General features: G+C 39.4%; 1 protein-coding gene across 15 annotated transcripts in view; it reads right to left on the bottom strand.

Moving 5' to 3' along the window:
• Positions 1 to 20,628, bottom strand: part of NEK1 (NIMA related kinase 1) — a 226,719-nt gene that overhangs the window by 97,489 nt on the left and 108,602 nt on the right. For 14 of the 15 annotated variants that reach the window (XR_009051254.1, XR_009051255.1, XR_009051256.1 and 11 more), the window contains exon 17: positions 17,747 to 17,849. The exons of the other annotated variant lie outside the window; for it this stretch is intronic. Coding sequence is in view for 11 of the 14 variants with exons in the window: in XM_057721154.1 (XP_057577137.1) it covers positions 17,747 to 17,849 (103 nt within the window). In the remaining 3 variants the exon portion in view is untranslated. The remainder of the gene's footprint in view (positions 1 to 17,746; positions 17,850 to 20,628) is intronic. 15 annotated transcript variants of the gene reach the window in all.

Genomic DNA, 20,628 nt, shown 5'->3' with positions numbered 1-20,628 from the left:
ACTGGGATGGTCCAGGGCTTTGTTGCCACTGGTGGGCCGAACTGCTCACCAAGTCACTTGCTGGTGCTCCAGTTGTGGAAAGGGGTTGGGACAGCCTGGGGCTTCACTGCTACCTATAGCTTAAACCACTCACCAGCCCCCCTGTGGCATATATTGGGACTCTTCTTTCCCAGTACGTTGGCAAGTGAGAGGATTTTCTTGGATTTTTTGTTTGTTTTGTTTCTTTGTTTTTTCATCTATGTCTATGGTGGGTCTGGACTGCAGGTGTGTCCAACACCCACTCCATGATATATAGGAGATGTAACTTTCAGAATACTTAATTGTATTTAGAGGGTAAGGGCAGGGAAAAGTGAGTCTATGCCATCTTGTACTGGAACAGTGCAGAAATCATTGTTTAGCAGCTGGGTTTTGTTCTTTTGGGGTCTTTTTCTGAGGGTGTGTGTGTGTGTTAATTTTATTTTATTTTTGGCTGGGTTGGGTCTTCATTGCTGTGCACGGGCTTTCTTTAGTTGTGGTGAGCGAAGGGCTACTCCTTGTTGCAGTGTGTAGGCTTCTCATTACAGTGGCTTCTCTTGTTGCAGAGCATGGGCTCTAGGCGCACAGGCTTCAGCAGTTGTGGCACGTGGGCTCAGTAGTTGTGGCTTGCAGGCTCTAGAGCACAGGCTCAGTAGTTGTGGCGCACAGGTTTAGGTGCTCCACAGCATGTGGGATCTTCCTGGTCCAGGGCTCAAACCCATGTTCCCTGCATTGGCAGGCAGATTCTTAACCACAGCGCCACCAGGGAAGTGCCACAGCTGGGGTTTTGCACTGCAATACACTCTACGAAAGACCAGTAGAGCTGACCCTTGAACAATACGTACTTGAACTGTGAGGGTCCACCTACACACAGATATTTTTCAGTAGTAAACATACTACAGTCCTGCATGATCTGCGGTTGTTGAATCCATGGGTGAGGAAACATGACTGCAAACATGACTTGGAGGAACCTTATATACGGAGGGTAGGTGGAGGGTAGGCTTAAGTTACATGCAGATTTTCAACTGCAAGGAGAGTCAGTACCTTCACCCCCACATTGTTCGAGAGTCAGCTGTGTATTAAGGTTCCAGAGAGTTACCTGGAACCGCTGTAAAGACTAAAAGAGAGTCTTATGGGTTGAACTGTGTTCCCCCAGAATGTATATGCTTAAGTTCTAACCCCTAGTACCTCAAAATGTGACCTTAGTTGGAGATAAGATCTTATCAAGTTAAAAGAGATCGTAAGGGTGGGCTTTAATGACTGATATCCTTAGAGAAAAGGGGAAATTTGGAGACAGACTCAAATGCAGATAGAACACCATGTAAAATGAAGGCAGAGGCTGGGGTGATGACTCTACATATCAAGGAATGCTAAAGTCAGCCAACCAACCACCAGAAGATAGGGAGTAGATTCTTCTCACAGCCCTCAGAAGGAACAAACCCTGCTAACATGCTGATCTCAGACTTCTACCCTCCAGAATGTGAGGTAAAAAACTTCTGTTGTGTAAACCATTTAGTTTGTGGAATTTTGTTACAGCAGCTCCAGCAGACTAATACAGAGATAATGCACATACATTGTTTAACATAACATCTGGCATAGTAAGCTTTCAATAAACAGCTGTTATTTATTATTTAATTTTTGGTTTGTCTATCTCCTTTATTGTTTAGGTTTTCTTGCTGGCACAAAACCGAATATATTAGTCAATAAATGTTTGTGTGATACTAAAAAAATGAATGAAAGAATGAATTAAATATTTAACATTTAACTGCACATTTAAAGGCATTTTTCCATTAATGTAAGTAAATACAGAATGATTTAAGATGAGCTAATAAGAGAATAAAATTTCTCAAGGTAAATAATACTGCTTCACCATTTTTTATAAAATTCACAAATGTTCTGTTAAATTGTTCAAGAGAAGAAAACAGATAACCAAGAAAATTCTTGTATATGTGTACCAGGAGACATGTACAAGAATGTTCAAAGCAGAAACTAGATCCAACTTGAATACCTACTGTCAGATGAATTAACTGTGGTATAGTCACAAAATAGAATATTATACAGCTATACCTATGTGAATGAATCTTAGAAAAATAATGATGAATGAAAAAAAGCAAGTTCTAATCTATACACAGTGTGATGTAATTTTTACAATGCTCAAAAATAGGCAAAACAGAACAAGACTTCATTCATAAGCACATATCTAAGTGGAAAAAGTATTTTTAAAAATCCATAGGAATGGGCTTCCTAGGTGGCGCAGTGGTTAAGAATCCGCCTGCCAATGCAGGGGACCCAGGTTCAATCCCTGCTCCAGGAAGATCCCACATGCAGAGGAGCAACTAAGCCCGTGCATCACAACTATCGAGCCCATGTGCTGCAACTACTGAAGCCCACGTGCCTAGAGCCCGTGCTCCACAACAAGAGAAGGCACCGCAATGAGGAGCCTGCGCACTACAACGAAGAGTAGCCCCCACTCAACACAACTAAAAGAAAGCCTGCGCACAGCAAAAAAGACCCAACACAGCCAATAAAAAAAAAAAAGAAAAGAAAAAAAAATCCATAGGAATGATATATCCAAAATTCAAGAGAATGGTTACCTTCAGGAGAAGACAGAGGAACAGGTTAGGACAGGGATTGACAAATTGTGGTTCATGGGCTAAATTTGGCCTGCCACCTGTTTTTTTTTTAATGCTTCATAAGCTAAGAATGGTTTTGCACATTTTTAAATGTCAGAAAAATGAAGTATTTCATGACCACATAAAAATGATATGAAATGCAAATTTCAGTCCTTAAGTTTTATTGAAACTCAGCCATGCTCACTCATTTATATAGCGTCTACAGTTACTACTGTGCTACAATGCAGAGTTAGTAGTTATGACACAGATCTTATGATTTGAAAAGACTAAGATATTTACAATCTTGCCCTTTACAGAAAAACACCCGCTAATCCCTAGATTAGGGAACAGTACACAGACTGAACTTAGTGTTCTACCTCCTGGGTATATTATTTTGCTTGATAATTTACACATATATTACATATATGCTTTTCTATGCACCAAAAACTGTACTTTAGAAGGACAACAAGGGAATCATTTAAAAAAATAATAATCTTCTCAAAATAAACAACTTAGTGTTGAAGAACTCTACAAGAGTCAGCAAACTACAATCCTCAGGTCAAATCCAGCCAGCTGCCTGACAGTGTAGATAAGGTTTTACCAGCACAACCCCGCCCGTTTGCTTAGGCTTTCACTACCAAGGCAGAGTTGAGTAGTTACTCAGGATAGCATCTGGGCTGCAAAGCCTAAAACATTTACTATCTGCCCTTTGACAGAAAAGGTTTGCCTATCCCCCTGCATCACAAGATTATCAAATCCACAAGTTTTACCTAAAGGAAAGCAAATACTAATATGGTATTTAAAAAGGAACAAACAGCAAAACAAAATAGTTGGAAGAGTGATCTCAAAAGTCAGACACACTGGGTTTGCACGCTGCCTCTGGACACACCAAGTGATCCTGGGCAAGTACTAAAGACTCTGAGTCAGTTTCACAGCCTGTGACCTTGGAATAAAAAATCCCCACCTCAGGGGAGTCGAGGGAGGGAGGGAATATGGGGATATTCATATAAATACAGCTGATTGACTTTGGTGTACCTCAAAAACTGGTAGAAGAGTGTAAAGCAATTATATTCCAATAAAAAAAAACCCCACCCCAAAAAATTGTCAGGATTAGATTCTAAGTAACCTTACTTAATTTTTATTAATACTATTCAGAGAAACACAAACAAACCACTTGGCTTGAAGTCTTACTTGTTAGAGTTTCCTTAACTTGCATTTTTTGAAAATTTCAAATTTCAGGGAAATTTTTGAATTTGCATACAAGCATATGAAATTACTCTGAAATCCATGGTTACTTTAAATTACAATTCAACCTAAAAATTATTCATGTTCCAAATGCTTATTTATGGGTCAGGGACTTTGATTTCATTTTGCCACAGGAACAAGGTTGTAATTCCTTATGATTTCCCAAAGCAGTTAATAAAACATATTAATCAAATAATTTAACTACAGCAGTTTTCCAATTCCAGAGGATTAATCTTTAAGACTCAGAACTTAATCTTAACTGTTTAGGTTTGTTTATTTATAATGAGATTTTAAGTATTAGAAAACACATTAGGTTCAAGACGTGTATCTGTCATAATCCCTTTAAGACTGCTTCTCTTCATCAGCAAAATGGATATTTTATGACTGGTTATAAGGATAAACCAAAGTGTAAATGTGTATACGTTTTCAAACAGTACAAACAAATCATGAGTATTAATATTTATCAATGGAAAAATACTTATTATGTGCTGTATTATTATGTGCTGGTGTTAATATATTATTCCTGAAGAGTTAGGGTTATTACCATAAATATCGATCACTGTCCTGTGCTGTAGATACAGTTGTTATATAAAGATCTCTGCAGTTACAATTCTGAATGCTGTCAGAGCCCCAAAATAAGCATTAATGACCACTATAAAATTAGTCTCCACATAACACCAGTTTCTACGCATTCATCACATCAAGGTCTGTTGATCAGTCTCTCCCTGATTGTTGAATGTTGTAAATATCTGTCGGTATAATGCATGCCTAATACAAACTGACTAAGAAAATTACAAATCTTGCCAAAGATGAATGATTTCATGAAGATGATGACAATGATACTGGAAAAGTGTTCAAATCGTATGCAAAAACCATCTACAAATACAACAGGATCAGGTAAGTGAATTTTTAAAAACTGCAAGTAATTATGATATTGGTACTTCAAAATATTACGGGTACTAAAATTTTAAGAAATGATCTTTGGAAAACTGCCAAAAACTCAGCCGTTTTTGCAAAAAAGAGCCCTCTCTTACGATATAATTATAAAAGTAAAACATACAAAAATTGTGAGGTGAAGGGTATACCATCTTTCACCAATTCTAATATGAACACTGTTCACATTTTAACATCTCTGAAATGGGGTGCATCTTATAATCAGTGGCATCTTTATGATCTGTTATAATCTTATAAACTGTGGGCCAGGCAGCAGTTACAACACAGATGTTAGTGTCTGAGAATGTATGAACTTTGTTAGTTTTTTTCTTTCTTGGTGTGATAACTGAACAACTGCAACTCCTCAAGGTTTCAAGTAGAAAAATTACTTAATTGGCTTGTTCAAGAGGAAACAGGAGCTCTACTAGTTGTTGAAAATCTTCCACTGATTCCCTCTAATAAGAGCAAGAAAGCACCAGCACCAAAGTTTGCAGACCAGTGCTGACTCCTTGAGAGAAAATCTCAAGGGCTTCTCTTTCAAGAAATGCTAAAATCTCAATGCACTCAGTGGCATAGAGGATAACATTATTTGAGAAAACACAAACATGAATGACCCTAATTTTAAAAAGGAATGATCAGAAAGTCAAATTATGAATATAAAGTAGATTTAGGAATGAATACCTTTACCAACTTATTTCATTCATATTTTCCTGGTTATGGATGCTCAAGAATAACAAAATAAAGTAATTCAAAAGAGTTATTTCAACAAAAACAAAATAAAAAGATTAAGTTATAAAAAGCACTGTATCAAGTTAAATTGGTAATATTTTTTCTCTTTTAGTCATATATAAAATAACAACATGACTTACAGTTGTACCTTAGATTTGATAAAATACATACAGTATTCATTAAACAATTTGATCAGAAAAATTACAATCCTCCCCAAGTTAATCAGTTTCAGAATTAATATGGACTTGGAAATACATCCAAAATTCTGATAAATGTAAGAAAAAATACTTTTAAAATTGCATTTTTCAAGGTAAAATCCCAATCAAACCCTTTTTTCTCTCTTTACTACAAAATGTGGGTCTGCATTTTAGCTGGATTTACGTTAAGTGGCTTTTTCCAACATGAACACTGCTGGGCTAAGGAGGACCTCCTACACAGACACAGGGCTGACTGACTCAGCACCTCACACAAGCCCCTGGCTGTTTTTAGAGCAGACTGCGAGGTCTCCCTGGGGTGTCTGCCACACACCTCTCCTCCCTGAGGCTCCCTGGATGATTTATTAGAGCTGATAAACTTGTGGACAGCCGTGTCTCCCTGTTCCAGCCTGTGCAGCATAAATGTGTGGTACAGGCCTACAGCACAGAATCAATAGTTTTCCTACGGCACTAACGGAATGTCTACTCTGTGACGGTACACGAAGGCCACAAAATCAGAAAGCTTTATGTAAACCACCTAAGATGCTGTGCAAATTAATAGTAATTTTCTCTACAGTTAATCGCCGACCCTCCTTAGCAGGAAACCAATGCAGTGGCAGTAAAAATCTGTTTACCTTTCCCCTGAATCTCTCCCACACTCTCAGCCATATTTCCCAAGCTAACAAGGCAACAGAAAGATATCATAAACTCTCCACAAAGACAAGAGAAATGGCATCTCAGGTAAAAACTAGAAACAGTGACGTCAGGGTACTGCAAATAGTCTGGTATTGCTGAAGTTGAAGGGATGAAGAAGGGAATGAAAAAATCAGGAGCAGTAAGAAAGACAAAGGACAGAAGTCTCATGCTAAGCTACCAGGTTTAATTTAACCTCTAAACAATAAACAACCACTAAGTAACTCCAAGCAGATGTGCAGTGTGCTCAAGGATGCATTAGAAGGATCCTCAATTAGAAGCAGAGAGATGAAAAGACTAACGAGAGGTAAGGATCTCATCGAGGGCAAAAAAAAAACAGAAACAGAAAGGAGGAGGTGGCAACCAGATATTCAGAAGGCAGAAGATGCGATTTGGTCACTGACTGCCTATGAGTTGGGTGGGACGTGACAGAGAGAAGACGCTACGACACGGCTTTCAAACCAGAAACCCCAAAGTCAAGCCATCTTTGACGGTGATTCTCTGCAGTAGGATGGGGAATATAGAAAGGGCCGTGGGTCTGAAGACAATGAAGTGAATTTAGTTTTGGAAATAAAAGAATGAGGTGCAGAAAGCTCCAGTCCCAGGTAAGATGGAAGCACAGACACTCTCTTTCCCACTGAACACACAATAAAGTCTGGGCACATCTGGGGACCCTGAAAAGTCAATAGCAGCAGGCAGAATGGAGAACACCAGAGCTCAAAGTACCTCTAAACAAGGGATGAGCGTACCATACTATTAAAACTACAGTATCTTCTGGCCTAAACCTAACTTGGCCAAAACCCTGGAACTGAGCACTCTGGTAATGACAGAGGTAACTCTGGTTATCTCTTCCAGTTTGGGTGTGGAGAGGGAACTCTTAGGGACAAAGTAGGAAATTTCCCATTTTTTTCTCTCTCTCCTTTTTTTCTCTTTCTTTTGTGCTGCAGCCCCCAGGAAAGCTCACTGCTGTGGTGGCAGCCAAGATGGCAAGAGGAGCTTCCAGGACCTAAAATAGTGAGGGAGGGACCCTTTGTGTCCTGTGACATTGACCCTTCAAAAAGGCAGAGAAAAGCCTGTGGTCTCTCCCTCTCTCCTTTTCTCTGTTTCTCTCTGCCTCTGTCTGTCTCTCTCTCCTCCCACTGCTTGGCTCCAGGAGTGAGGGAGTCCTGGGTGTGCAAGGCCTCTACTAGCAGACTGAGAGGTAAGCCCAGGGAACAGGCAGGCATCAGGCCAATGGCACACTGGGGAGGGCTCCAGAAAATGGCCCCAGAGTTGTTATAAAGTCCTGGGGTTGCCTGCACCTGTGTGTAGACACAACCCTGCTCTGCATGAGCATGGGGCTGGCCAACAGACTGCTCTGCATGAGCACAGGGCTGGCCAACAGACTTCCACACAGATCCCGGCAGATCACACCGCACAGTGCATACGAGGGACAGAAGGAAGGCAGGAGCTGGCAGCCTGACCCCAACAGGTCAACAGCCTGCTGAAACAAATAAAATCAACAGCCTCTGTAAAATTTAAACAAAATCCAGAGTCATATAATGTAATATTCCAAATGTCCAGGGTACAACTCAAAATTAATCAGCACATGCAAAACCACAAAAATCTCAACCTACCTGGTAATATACAAAAGACAGATTATGATTAGATGAAACAGATGATATAATTACATGACAAGAACTTCAAATAAACTATTTTAAAAGTATCTGAACAGCAATTGAGCGGTGAACAAAGGTTAAAATAGAAAACATTAGCAAAGAAAGAAAAGAAACAAGGAAAAACCAGATGGAAACACAAGGTAAAAAAATACAATTACCAAAATAAAACCCACACTGGATAGACCAAATAAGCAGAACGGGGATGAAAGGGGAAAGAGGAAGTGAACCTGAAAACAACAGAAATTAGCCAATCTGTACAACAGAGAAAAAACTGTAAAAAAATTGAACAGAGCTTCACAAACCTTTGGAACAAGAACAAAAGGTCTAACATTCATGTCATCAGAGAACCAGAGAAGAAAAAGAGCACAGAGCTGAAAAAATATATGAAGAAATAATGGCTCAAAAATGGCATAAGGCATAAATCTACAAGTTCAAGAAACTTAGCAAACCACCAACAGGCTAAACCTAAAGAAATTCATGCCCAGAGGCAACTTAATCACACCACTGGAAACTAAGGACAAAGAAACAATCTTGAAGCATCCAGAGAAGAATAAGACATACCTGCAGAAGAAAAAAAGGTGAGGATTTCTCTTCAAAAACTACAGAGGACAAAAAGCAGTGAAGTAACTTTTTAAATGAAAATAGAAATGAACTGTCAACACAAAATATTATATCCACCGAAAATACTGTTTAGAAATAAAGACGAAATAAAACTAAGAGGATTTACAGCCAACAGACATAATCTAAAAGAACTGCCAAAGGAATTTCTTCAGACAGAGAGAAATTATACACGAAGAAACCTGGATCATTAGGAATGAGAGAATATCAAGAAAAATGGTAAATATTTGTGTAAATATAAAAAAGTATTCCTGTCCTATTGCCTTCCTAAATATGTCTGAAGCTGCAAGCAAAATTTATAACATGGCCTGATGAGGCTTTAAATGTATGTGCATGTAATATATGAGACGGCTATGGCATAAGGGGAGAGGGTAAGGGTACCTACATGATGAAAAACTTTCTACATTCCAAAGTGAAGCAGTAAAATAGTGTTTACAGCTGAACCGAGAACAAGGGGTTTGGGGTGCCGACCCTTTATGCAGTTGAAAATGAGATAATAAATGTGTGCTGTTAAAAGCCACTAACTTGTGGTAATTTGTTACATGGCAAAACAAAAACCACTCCACTAATACAAGAAACAAAGAGATTACGTTTTGATAAAAAAAAAGGTCAATTCACCAAAAAACCCCACCAATTCTACATGTTTATACTCTCCTAAAAAAAAAAAGGAAAAATGACAGAATTGAAAAGAGAAGCAAATAAATCTACAATTATACTTGAAGACTTCAACTCTCCTATCTCAGTATCAAATAACGTTGGCATAATTCAGTGTGGATCAAGAAGTACTAAAAAGCACCATTAACTCGCTGGATCTAATTGAAACATACAGCACTCCACCCAATCACAGCATGGTACACATTCTTTTCAAGTGCATGTGGAACATTCACAAAGACAGATCATATCCTAGATCCCAGTACAAACCCTAACAAATAAAAAGATGACTGAATGAAGTCCTACAAAGTATGTTCTCTGATCATAAAATAAAACCAGAAAACAATAACAGAAAAATAGTAGGAAAATGTCCAAACACTTGGAAATTAACCCATTTCTAAGTAACCCATGGGCCAAAGAGGATGTTACAAGGGAAATTAGAATAACTTTTGAACTGAATGAAAATGAAAATAGAACACAGCAAAATTTGTGGGGTGCAACTAAAGTAGTGCTTAGAGGGAAATGTATAGCGTGCAATACCAATATTAGAAAATAAGAAGGGTCTCATCCTCAGCTATCTAAGCTTCAACCTTAAAAGACCAGAAAAGAGCAAAATAAAGAGAAATCAAGCAGAAGGAAGATAATGTTGTGAATGTACTTCATGCTACTGAACTGTGTATTTTTAAATGGTTAAGACAGAAAATTTTATGTTTTGTGTATTTTACCACACTAGAAACATTTCCATTCATGGATCATAGATCTAAAGGTTAAAAGTAAAACTATAAAAATTAAAAAAAAAAAAAGGAGCAAATCTTTATGACTGCTGAATAGGCAGAGAGTTTTTAGACATGATAGCAAAAGCATGATCCCTAAACGGGAAACATGAAAACTTACACTTTATCAAACTTAACATCTTTTGCTTTGTCAAAAATATTAAGAGAATAATAAGAGAACAAACATATGGACACCAAGCAAAGAAAGTGGCGGAGGGGTTGGCAACATGACAGAATGTACCTCACAGGTATAGACCTAAGAGCTACACCTGACACATAAGCACCCATTAATGACTAATGTCAACAATTACTAGCATTATAATCATCAAATAGGATGGAATTAGCTTACTTTTGAACAGAGGAAGTTACATCCTTCTCTGAGACTGGAGAAAACAGGGAGAGATTGGGTACAATTATGCACAAATTTATAAGCATGGAGCCAGAAAATCTGATGAAATCTGGGATTCTTAAGCCCAGTTTTCTCTGTGAAGTAATGATTATCTTCACAGAGAGGGAAGAAAGGTGAAATCACTGAAGAAAGTCCCTACTGTGGGCAATGGGAGAGGATGCTGACCATGGAGACTTAAAGGATGGCTGAGGGGACTTTCCTGGTGGTGCAGTGGTTTAAGAATCTTCCTGCCAATGCAGGGGACACGGGTTCAATCCCTGGTCTGGGAACATTCCACATGCCTAGGAGCAACTAAGCCTGTGCACCACAACTACTGAGCCTGAGGTCTACAGCCTGTGAGCCACAACTACTGAAGCCCGCACACCTAGAGCCCATGCTCTGCAACAAGAGACGCCACCACACCACAATGAAGAGTAGCCCCTGCTCACCTCAACTAGAGAAAGCCCGCGTGCAGCAACAAAGACCCAACACAGTCAAAAATAAAGGATGGCCGAGAAGGACTGACAGCTCTGCTGAAACCCAAAGGCCATAAACCCATCTGACACTAGTCAACACAGCTTTAACTTTCTCCAGCAGTGTTCGGAAGCCTGAGTGTAAAAACAGTCACTAACTGAGTTACATATAATAAAGAGGGATCTGCAAACTCAGAAAGAAGGGCTCGCAGGAGCATGGGCTAGTCAGTTATACAGGTGTGCATATAACTGAGTGAACTTAATGATCAGTTACTCCCATGAGCTTTAAAAGCATCTCTTTTAGAAACTACACAAATGTCCACCAACTGAGGAATGAACAAACAAACTGTGGTACATTCCCACAATGGAATATGACTCAGGAATTAAAAAAAGCTACTGATACACATCAGCCCCAAACACTGTATACTGTATGATAATTTTACATGAAATTCTAGAAGAAACAAGACCACAGTGACAGGAAGCAGATCAGTGGTTGCCTACGGCTGGTAGCAGACTAACTGCCACGGGGTATGAGGAAACTTTGTCCTCTAGTTTTAATGAGAGACAACTGACTTACGACACTGTTAGTTTAAGGTGTACAACATAATGACTGGATACATGCATATACTCAGAAAGGATTACCACGGTAAGTTTAGTTATTATCCATCATGTCACATACTGACAAATTCTTTTCTGGTGGCAAGAGGCGGAACCTTCCAAGAAATGACGGAATGGTGCTGTCCCGTGATTGTGGCAATGGTTACATGACTACATACACATGTCAACACTCATCCAGATACACACCTAACACTGGTGAATTTCACCGTATTTAAACTTCATGTTAACAAAACCAACTTTTGACAACGCTCTATTTGGACACCAGCGTGGCGTGCTCTACCACCAACCACGTTGCTAAAGACAGCACCTGCACCTTGCCTCCTCTACTCTCCCCAGACGCGGTCTCTAAAGTCACAGGCAAAGGGACAGTGGTGGGCAGACCCTGGAGAAGACCCCCAAGGCTTCCTGACACCTGCCCCCACTCCCCAGGTGTGCAAGCCCTGCACGATCTCCAGGGCTGTGGACAGGATGGGTTGTACCTCCGGGATGAGGTCACATTAAATGGGATGAGTGACATTAAAACAGTAGGCTGACCATTAAATGCAGAGTTTTCCGGGGTGGTTGCAGAAGCGGCAGGCAGGAGGCTGATGCACGGGAAGTTCTTTGCTGCTGGGGTGAAGGGGCCACGCGGTCCCAGGCAAAGTTCTCAGACAGTGGAGGCCTGAGTCCCACAGCAGCTGGGAGGGAAGTCCTGCGAGCAAGCTGAGGGGGCGGTGAAGATGGCCACACCTCCAGCTGAGGACACAGCTGCTGACACCTCCACCTCAGCCTTGGGAGAACACGAGCAGAAGACCCATACAACCTGCCAGAGTCCCGGCCCGGAGAAACTGTGGGTCATAAATTTGTGCTGACTGAAATAGAGACACAGATGTGGAGAACAAACATACGGACACCAAGTGAGGAAAGTGGGGAGGGTTGGGGGGGAACGAATTGGGAGACTGGGATACCAAATTGTACACGCTAAATATATGCAGTTTACTGTCTGTTAACTGTAACTCAATAAAAATTCTTAAAAAAAATAACAAAAAAATAAATTTGTGCTGCTTGAAGCCACTACATTTATGGTAATTTGTTACACAGCATGGAAAAGGAGAGGCCAATTTTAAACAGCCCCTCTTACCTCATCATAAAAAAGTTCCAATTTAGAACTTAAAGACTGTGAGGCCTCTTCTCCCCCCAGCTAACCTTAGCCCTTGTCTCTGTTCTCTGCCTCATCTCACATTTTCAGAGTATATATTCTTGTCTAACACAAGACTCTAAATTACTCCAGAGACAAACTATGTCTGATTAAGCTTTAATTAAGTCATCTTTAAACAATTAATTAACCTATTATCCCCAAAGTGTTTAACACTCTGCCTTGTTGTTAAATCAGTGAATAAAGCAAGTAATATATGATGCATACACCCAAATATATTGAAAAGTAAAAATTCTTCACTTACCCACATTTTTCTAAAGTTTAATGTATATAGTCATCTAGGGAATGAAGAAACTCTATATAGGTTAACAAAATGAATCTTGGAAAGTTGTGTAAAAATCACTGTCAAAATGCACTGATTTCTAAAGCACATTTTTTTAAAATGATAAGGCAACAAAATGAAAATACTAATTTCTGATTGCAATGTGACCATGGCCTCCCCCTTCTTGCAAAATTCTAGACTAGAGAAGTTGTTGTGTTATGCGAATGTAGGTGAGCACTCAAAAACAAGCGAAACTCTTGGCAGTCCCAAGAACAGAAGGAATCCAGAGGTAAGGAAAGTACACACATGGGTTTAAGGTGAGAGGTGTTGTGGGGTTCCTAGGTGGTGCAGTGGCTGAGAATCGCCTGCCAATGCAGGGGACACGGGTTCGATCCCTGCTCCAGGAAGATCCCACATGCAGAGGAGCAACTAAGCCTGTGAGCCACAACTATTGAGCCCATGTGCTGCAACTATTGAAGCCCATGTGCCTAGAGCCTGTGCTCCACAACAAGATAAGCCACAGCAATGAGGAGCCCGTGCACCACAACGAAGAGTAGCCCCCACAGCAAAAAAGACCCAACACAGCCAATAAAATAAATAAATTAAAAAAAAAAGATGAGAGGTGTCGTGAGCACAGCACGTGGGGAAGAGGCCTCAGCTGCAGATGTGAGCAGCAGGAGGCTGCTCTGAGATGAGCTGGCAGCCAGGGCACAAGGGGAATGGCAGCCATAGCGCTTAAAGAAGAGGTCGCCCAGTACACTATCCTCCACACGAGCAGCTCCCTTCAGATACAAGTGATGAGAGGGTCTAGACGGAAGGCCAGGCTGGTGCTCCAGGTGACCGGTGACACCCAGGAAGGATGGACTCTCCAAAGCCCAGAACCTGGCCGAACAGCAATGTGTCCCACCCATCCTCTACTCTGATGGAAAACTGAGCAGAGGACAGGTCAGCAGCGTGCACCCATCTTGCCAGGGGGCCACCTAAACAGAGGCAATGAAGAGTAAAACAGACACCCCCAAACATGAACACAACAACAAGAGCACCAAACATGAGAGGAATGCCAGTACCATGAAACAGGGCCAAGAGAGCACTAAGAACAAGACCTTATGATAACCATAGTATCATCAGAGAAATGAGTGCATGATCAAGGAGCTTTCAAGGAAAACTAAGAAGATTCATGGACATGAAAATACAAGTTTCTAAACTTTAGAGAAAATCACTGGATGAGCTGAAGAGCAGAGTAGACAAAAGTAAAGAATATGTCACAAGCTCAAATTCGGGCCCAGAAATCCTTCCAAAACAGTAAGAAGGGAGAAAGGGATAAAAAAGATGAAATAAAAGTACAGAAAAAAAGACATTTGATGCAGAGGTTCCAATCTATCCATTTAATGGGAGTTCTCTTAAGGAGAAAAAGGAGAAGCAATATCTGAAAAAAGTGTTAACTGAGAATGTCCCAGAACTGAAGATGAGTGCTCAGACTGAAAGCATCCAGCTGGGTCAAGTCAGGTCAATTAAAAAATACCGAGGGCTTCCCTGGTAGTGCAGTGGTTAAGAATCCGCCTGCCAATGCAGGGGACACAGGTTCGATCTCTGGTCTGGGAAGATCCCACATTCTGCGGAGCAACTAAGCCTGTGAGCCACAACTACTGAAGCCCACATGCCTAGAGCCCATGCTCTGCAACAAGAGAAGCCACTGCAATAAGAAGCCCGCACACCGCAACAGAAGAGTAGCCTCCTACTCTTCACAACTAGAGAAAGCCCACGCACAGCAACGAAGACCCAAAACAGCTAATAAATAATAAATAAATAAATAAATAAATAAATAAAACCCCAAGGACACTCAAGTGATATTTCAGAACGTGAAAGGTAGAAAAACAGTCCTAAATGCTTTCAGAGAGGAAAAACCCCTCACAGAGGAGCATGGAGGAGAACACTGTCACAGGGCTCACAGGTGACAATGAGACCATAAGGCAGCACCTTCAAGGGGGGGTGGGGAGAGCCTGTAACCCACATATCTTCACCCAGTACACTACCAGCTAAGATTTCCACTTGCAGCTGCGGTAGAGTAACAGGGACCAGATAGACCCTTCAGCAACTAAAAGTCTGGACGACATAGATGAAACAACGATTTTCCAACAATGGCAAACAGGGAACACAGGACAGTGATCCTTGTGAGAAGGGTAACAAGTGAGGTAAGCTCAGTAATTGCCGTTTCCAGGCTGCAGCACAGGGAGAGGGTGTCCTGAGTTAAGGAAACAACAGCCAGAGTCTGGGAGGTCAAAGAGCACTAACATTTGCAGGACAGGGTACCAAGGAAGAGAGAGCTGCCCAGAGAGGCCTGGAAATCTGCAGAGGCTCCTCTGAGTCTCCTGTTGAGTGACAGGTACCCTGACGTCACCAATCCCTCAGACTCACTGAGGGCTGTGAACACCTCACACTTCCACCAGCCATATTGAAAGGCCTCCAAATCAACAGAGAACTGGAGTACTGCCAATGCATCATCAGAGCATCAAGAGTAGTGCCTCAGCAGTGGGGCCAAGTGAGTTCTAGACCAAAGGCTGTCCTCCACCTGCCTAGCAAAGCTGAGAATCAACCTTGAAAGACTCAAACTATTTTCAAATAGCATAACTGCATCCCAGAATAAATTTACTTATTTGTATTTAAATACAAAAAATCCAAGATAAAATACACACTGCCTGGCATCCAACCACAAATTACCAGGTGGATAAAGAAGCAGGAAATGGTTACCCCAATGAGGAGAAAAATCAATCAACAAACAGACTCAGAAATGACACAGATAATAAAATTAGTAGACGAGGTCATTAAAAAGGCTATTACAGTCTGATTATATGTCATATGTTCAAGAAGGTAGAGAAAAGTGTATTATAAAGACAGACATGGAAAGTATAAAAATGACCCAAATAAACTTTAAGAGATAAAAAATACAGTATCTGAAATTAAAAATATACACTGTCTGGATGGGATTAAGAGCAGAGCAGATTACAAAAAGCTGACAAAAAGAGTAACAGATTTGTAGATACAGTAATGGAAGCTACCCAAAATCGAACATAGGAAAAGGACCAAAAAGAAATGAACAGAGCATCAGCCAGCTGACATATGGGTACTGAGCACCCAGAAGGAAAAGGAAAGGAGAACAGAAAAAAATTTTTGAAGAAATAATGTCTGAATTTTTCCAAATTTGATGGAAATTATAAACCTACAGATCCAAGAAGCTCAATGAATCCCCAACAAAATAAACATGAAGAAAACTACACCACGCAACACCATAATCAATTCACTTCTAGTGATGCAAAGGAAATGTTAAAAGCCATCGGAAAGAAAATACACATTAAACATGGAGGAAAATACAAGAATGACAGCAGACTTCTGGTCAGAACAGACATGCCAGGATGTAAGTGGACAAACATCTTTAAAGAACTGAAAGAAAAAGAACTCTCAACCTATAAGACTACATCCAGCAAAAATATTTTTCAAAAAAGAAGGCAAAATGCTTTTTCAGACATACAAATGCTAAGCAAATTTACCAGCAGGCCACCACTACAAATTAACATTTAAGTGTGACGGCAAAATAAGAAGCTTTCCAACAAATCTTCGATGGTTTCTCTCCAAAAGGTTACGAGAGGATAGCCCCCAGCACGAAAGCAGATAAACTGAGGGGAGGACAGTAGAATATAAGGAACTGTGCTGAGGAAAGAAATGCATAAATCTTGGTGAGTCTAATATCTGTTTTAAAATAGTTTAAAATCTGTAATTAATATTAAAGACGCTACTAACATGGAAGAAATGGGGCAAGGGAAAATAAAGGAGGTTCTCCTCTGTCTATAGGGAGCTTACAAATACAGATTAATTTCAGATGTTAGAAAGACAAGCTGTTGGTTGTTAAACATAGGGTAATCATTAAAAATTTTAACATTTTTCTATGTTATTATTTCAAAGAAAAAATATCCTAAATTTGAATAATTATATTAATTAACTCATAAAGATATCGCTTATGGACTTACAGTAGATATAAGTCTAAACAAAACATATTACCATACAATTGACCTATTTCCTACGTGAGCCTGACACTTCACGGGTGCTGAGCTGACAGAAACAATCACCGTTTGCTCTGGGGACGAAAGGTGAAAAGACATTTGTGTATCTCTGCAAGTCAAAACTATTAACTACTAAAACGATGATCTAAAAACTGTTAATATTTTCTTATATACAACTTAATTCAGTTAACTGGCATAATTAGACATTTTAAAAGATTTTTGTTCCTAATTTGCTTTTGAGTAAATGCATAGTTACACGTATATTTATCCAAATGTTTATTTCTCATTTTTCTTCTACACTTCTTTGCTACTTAAAAGTATTTGAAACCAAAAGCATATTGGGGGAGAAAAAAGTAATGTACGAACTTATTTATTTAATATAAATATCTGGGTTGCTATACCTACTTGACTCTTTTAAAAGGAAGGATACAGCTATGAACTTACTCTCAAGTAACCAAGGAAGAACAGAATTTCACGCGTGGCATAAAAGAAATAGCAGAAGAGAGCTTAAATACTCTGCAAATATTCAGAGGAAATTTGTAAAGGATTAAGACTCCTGTCATTCATACCTACCTGTTCCAGACCTTCACTCTGAATACCAATATGTTCAAAGATCTCAAAGCCAAAACCCTACCATATGTCCCTCGGCCCGAGCCTTGTTCTGCCTCGCTTCCCGTCGCCGCTGCAGAAACTCTTCTACTTGTTTTGCTCTTTCCACAGCCAGCTGTCCCTTGTGCCTGAGGGATTTGGACAAGGGCAGAAATTCTGAACATTAAATATTTCCAAAAGTTTAAAATTACACTTATTTTAAATACTTTTAGAGATATTTACAAAATATGAAGGCTGATATGAAGTAAAGTCTTCGGTAATGAATAAATAGCTACACATATAATAGAATCTACTATCTAAATCAGAGACATTATTATTTTAAACAGAGATAAAAATCTACACTACTACGCCAAATCTTATCAAGGCTTCTCCTGCATTCATTTAATCTATTCTGCTTAGAGACACAAAACGACTTTAGACTATACTTATAGAAGAATCTCAATAGTTTCCAAGTAGCTAAGCTTATTTTAGAACTCTGTATCAAATATATTGATCAGTATGGAAGTAAGATTAAAGCAGCAGAGTAGCAATTTCAAAGGTCATAAAAAAATGAAAAGTTTATGAATTTTCAAAACTACAATAAGAAGTGAAGTCTGAATTCCTTGCATATCAAAACTATTAAAAAGTAAAATGGATAGATTGGGGAAAAAAACTAAAAGCACACTTATTTGTTTCAATCTTTTAGAATTACTTTTCTGTATCTTCCTCTGACAGCTATGAAAGAATGTAAACATTTTGGGCTTAGACAATAACTAAAAAAATATCAATAACACTTTGAACATCTAATATATATTGTGCCTGTTACAGTGCTAAGGAAGATACAAAAATAAATAAAACCCACCCTCCCGTAAACAGAGAACTCACTGCATAGTGTCAACTGCAGTAATGTTGTGAATAAGGAAGAAAGATGAGAAAGTTACTGTCTGAACTTCTTGAATATTGGCTACGAAGGCACACAAACTTCCCATAGCCTCTGTGATGGACCATAACTACATTATGTTCAGAAAAATACATGAAATAATGCCTTCCCTCTTCCAGTAAATTTAAACACTTTTGATTTTCACACCCTAAAGTCTTTTTTTTTTTTTAACTATTTAAGCTATTTCTTTTCTTTTTTTAAAAGTCTTTATTGGAGTATAATTGCTTTACAGTATTGTGTTAGTTTCTGCTGTACACCAAAGTGAATCAGCTATATGTATACATATATCCCCATATCCCCTCCTTCCCGCGACTTCCTCCCAACTTCCCTATCCCACCCCTTTAGGTCTTCACAGAGCATCAAGCTGAACTCCCTGTCTCTGTAGTAGCCTCCCATTAGCCATCTATTTTACATTTGGTAGTGTGTATATGTCAATGCTACTCTCTTACTACATCCCAGCTTCCCCTCCCCACCCTCCCCCTGGTGCCCTCAAGTCTGTTCTCTACATCTGCATCTCTATTCCTGCCCTGCCACTAGGTTCATCAGTACCATTTGTCTACATTCCATATATATGTGTTAGCATACGGTATTAATTTTTCTCCTCCTGATTTACTTCACTCTGTATGACAGACTCTAGGTCCATCCACCTCACCACAAATAGCTCAATTTCATTCCTTTTTATGGCTGAGTAACATTCCATTGTATACATGTACCACATCTTTATCCATTCATCTGTCAATGGACATTTAGGTTGCTTCCATGTCCTGGCTATTGTAAACAATGCTGCAATGAACATTGTGGTACATGTATCTTTTTGAAATATGGTTTTTTCTGGGTATATGCCCAGTAGTGGGATTGCTGGGTCATATAGTGGCTCTATTTTTAGTTTTTTAAGGAACCTCCATACTGTTTTCCATAGTGGCTTTACCAATTTACATTCCCACCAATAGTGCAGAAGGGTTCCCTTTTCTCCACACCCTCTCTGGCATTTATTGTTTCTAGATTTTTTGATGATGGCCATTCTGATGGGTGTGAGGTGATACCTCACTGTGGTTTTGCTTTGCATTTCTCTAATGACTAGTGATATTGAGCATCTTTTCATGTGTTTGTTGGCCATCTGTATGTCTTCCTTGGAGAAATGCCTATTTAGGTCTTCCGCCCATTTTTGGATTGGGTCATTTGTTTTTTTGATGTTGAGCTGCATGAGCTGCTTGTGTATTTCGGAGATTAGTCCTTTGTCAGTTGCTTCATTTACAAATATTTTCTCCCATTCTGAGGTTTGCCTTTTTGGCTTGTTTATGGTTTCCTTTGCTGTGCAAAAGCTTTTAAGTTTCGTTAGGTCCCACTTGTTTATTTTTGTTTTTATTTCCATTATTCTGGGAGATGGGTCAAAAAGGATCTTGCTATGGTTTATGTCATAGAGTAGTCATTTCTTTTATACATGTTTTGTTAACAATTACAGTTGACCCTTGAACAACACAGGTTTGAATTGTGCAGGTCCACATAATGTGGATATTTTTCAATAGTAAATACTATAGGACTACATGCCATGGCTGGTTGAATCCATGGATGTAGAGGAATCTCAGATATGGAGGGCTGATTATAAGTATATGCAGATTAACTCCCACATTGTTCAAGGGTCAAATGTACTGAGACATATAAGAATTTTAGATGTGAAATTAAGCTGTAAAAATTTAAAATCTGGTTCAGCATAAAGTTATGGAAGACAGTGGCCTAAGATTCATTTAAGTTATGTAGTGCTTAAAAGAGGTTCTTGTGAAATTTCATCACTGGAAGTTTCTAGGATTAGATCATCTCTATCACTGGTTAAGAGCCTTTACCGTATATTAATTTTGTACCCTGCAGCTTTACCAAATTCATTGGTGAGCTCTAGTGGTAGAGTCTTTAGGATTTTCTTTTTCACTCTGTAGAAATAAAACTTCTATAAAGTTTTTATGTTTGATTTCCCATTCTAAGAAACTGAGTAT

This window comes from Hippopotamus amphibius, chromosome 2, assembly GCF_030028045.1.
Source record: "Hippopotamus amphibius kiboko isolate mHipAmp2 chromosome 2, mHipAmp2.hap2, whole genome shotgun sequence".
In the NCBI taxonomy this organism is placed as follows: Eukaryota; Metazoa; Chordata; class Mammalia; order Artiodactyla; family Hippopotamidae; genus Hippopotamus; species Hippopotamus amphibius.
This window is presented reverse-complemented; position numbering and strand designations above follow the sequence as displayed.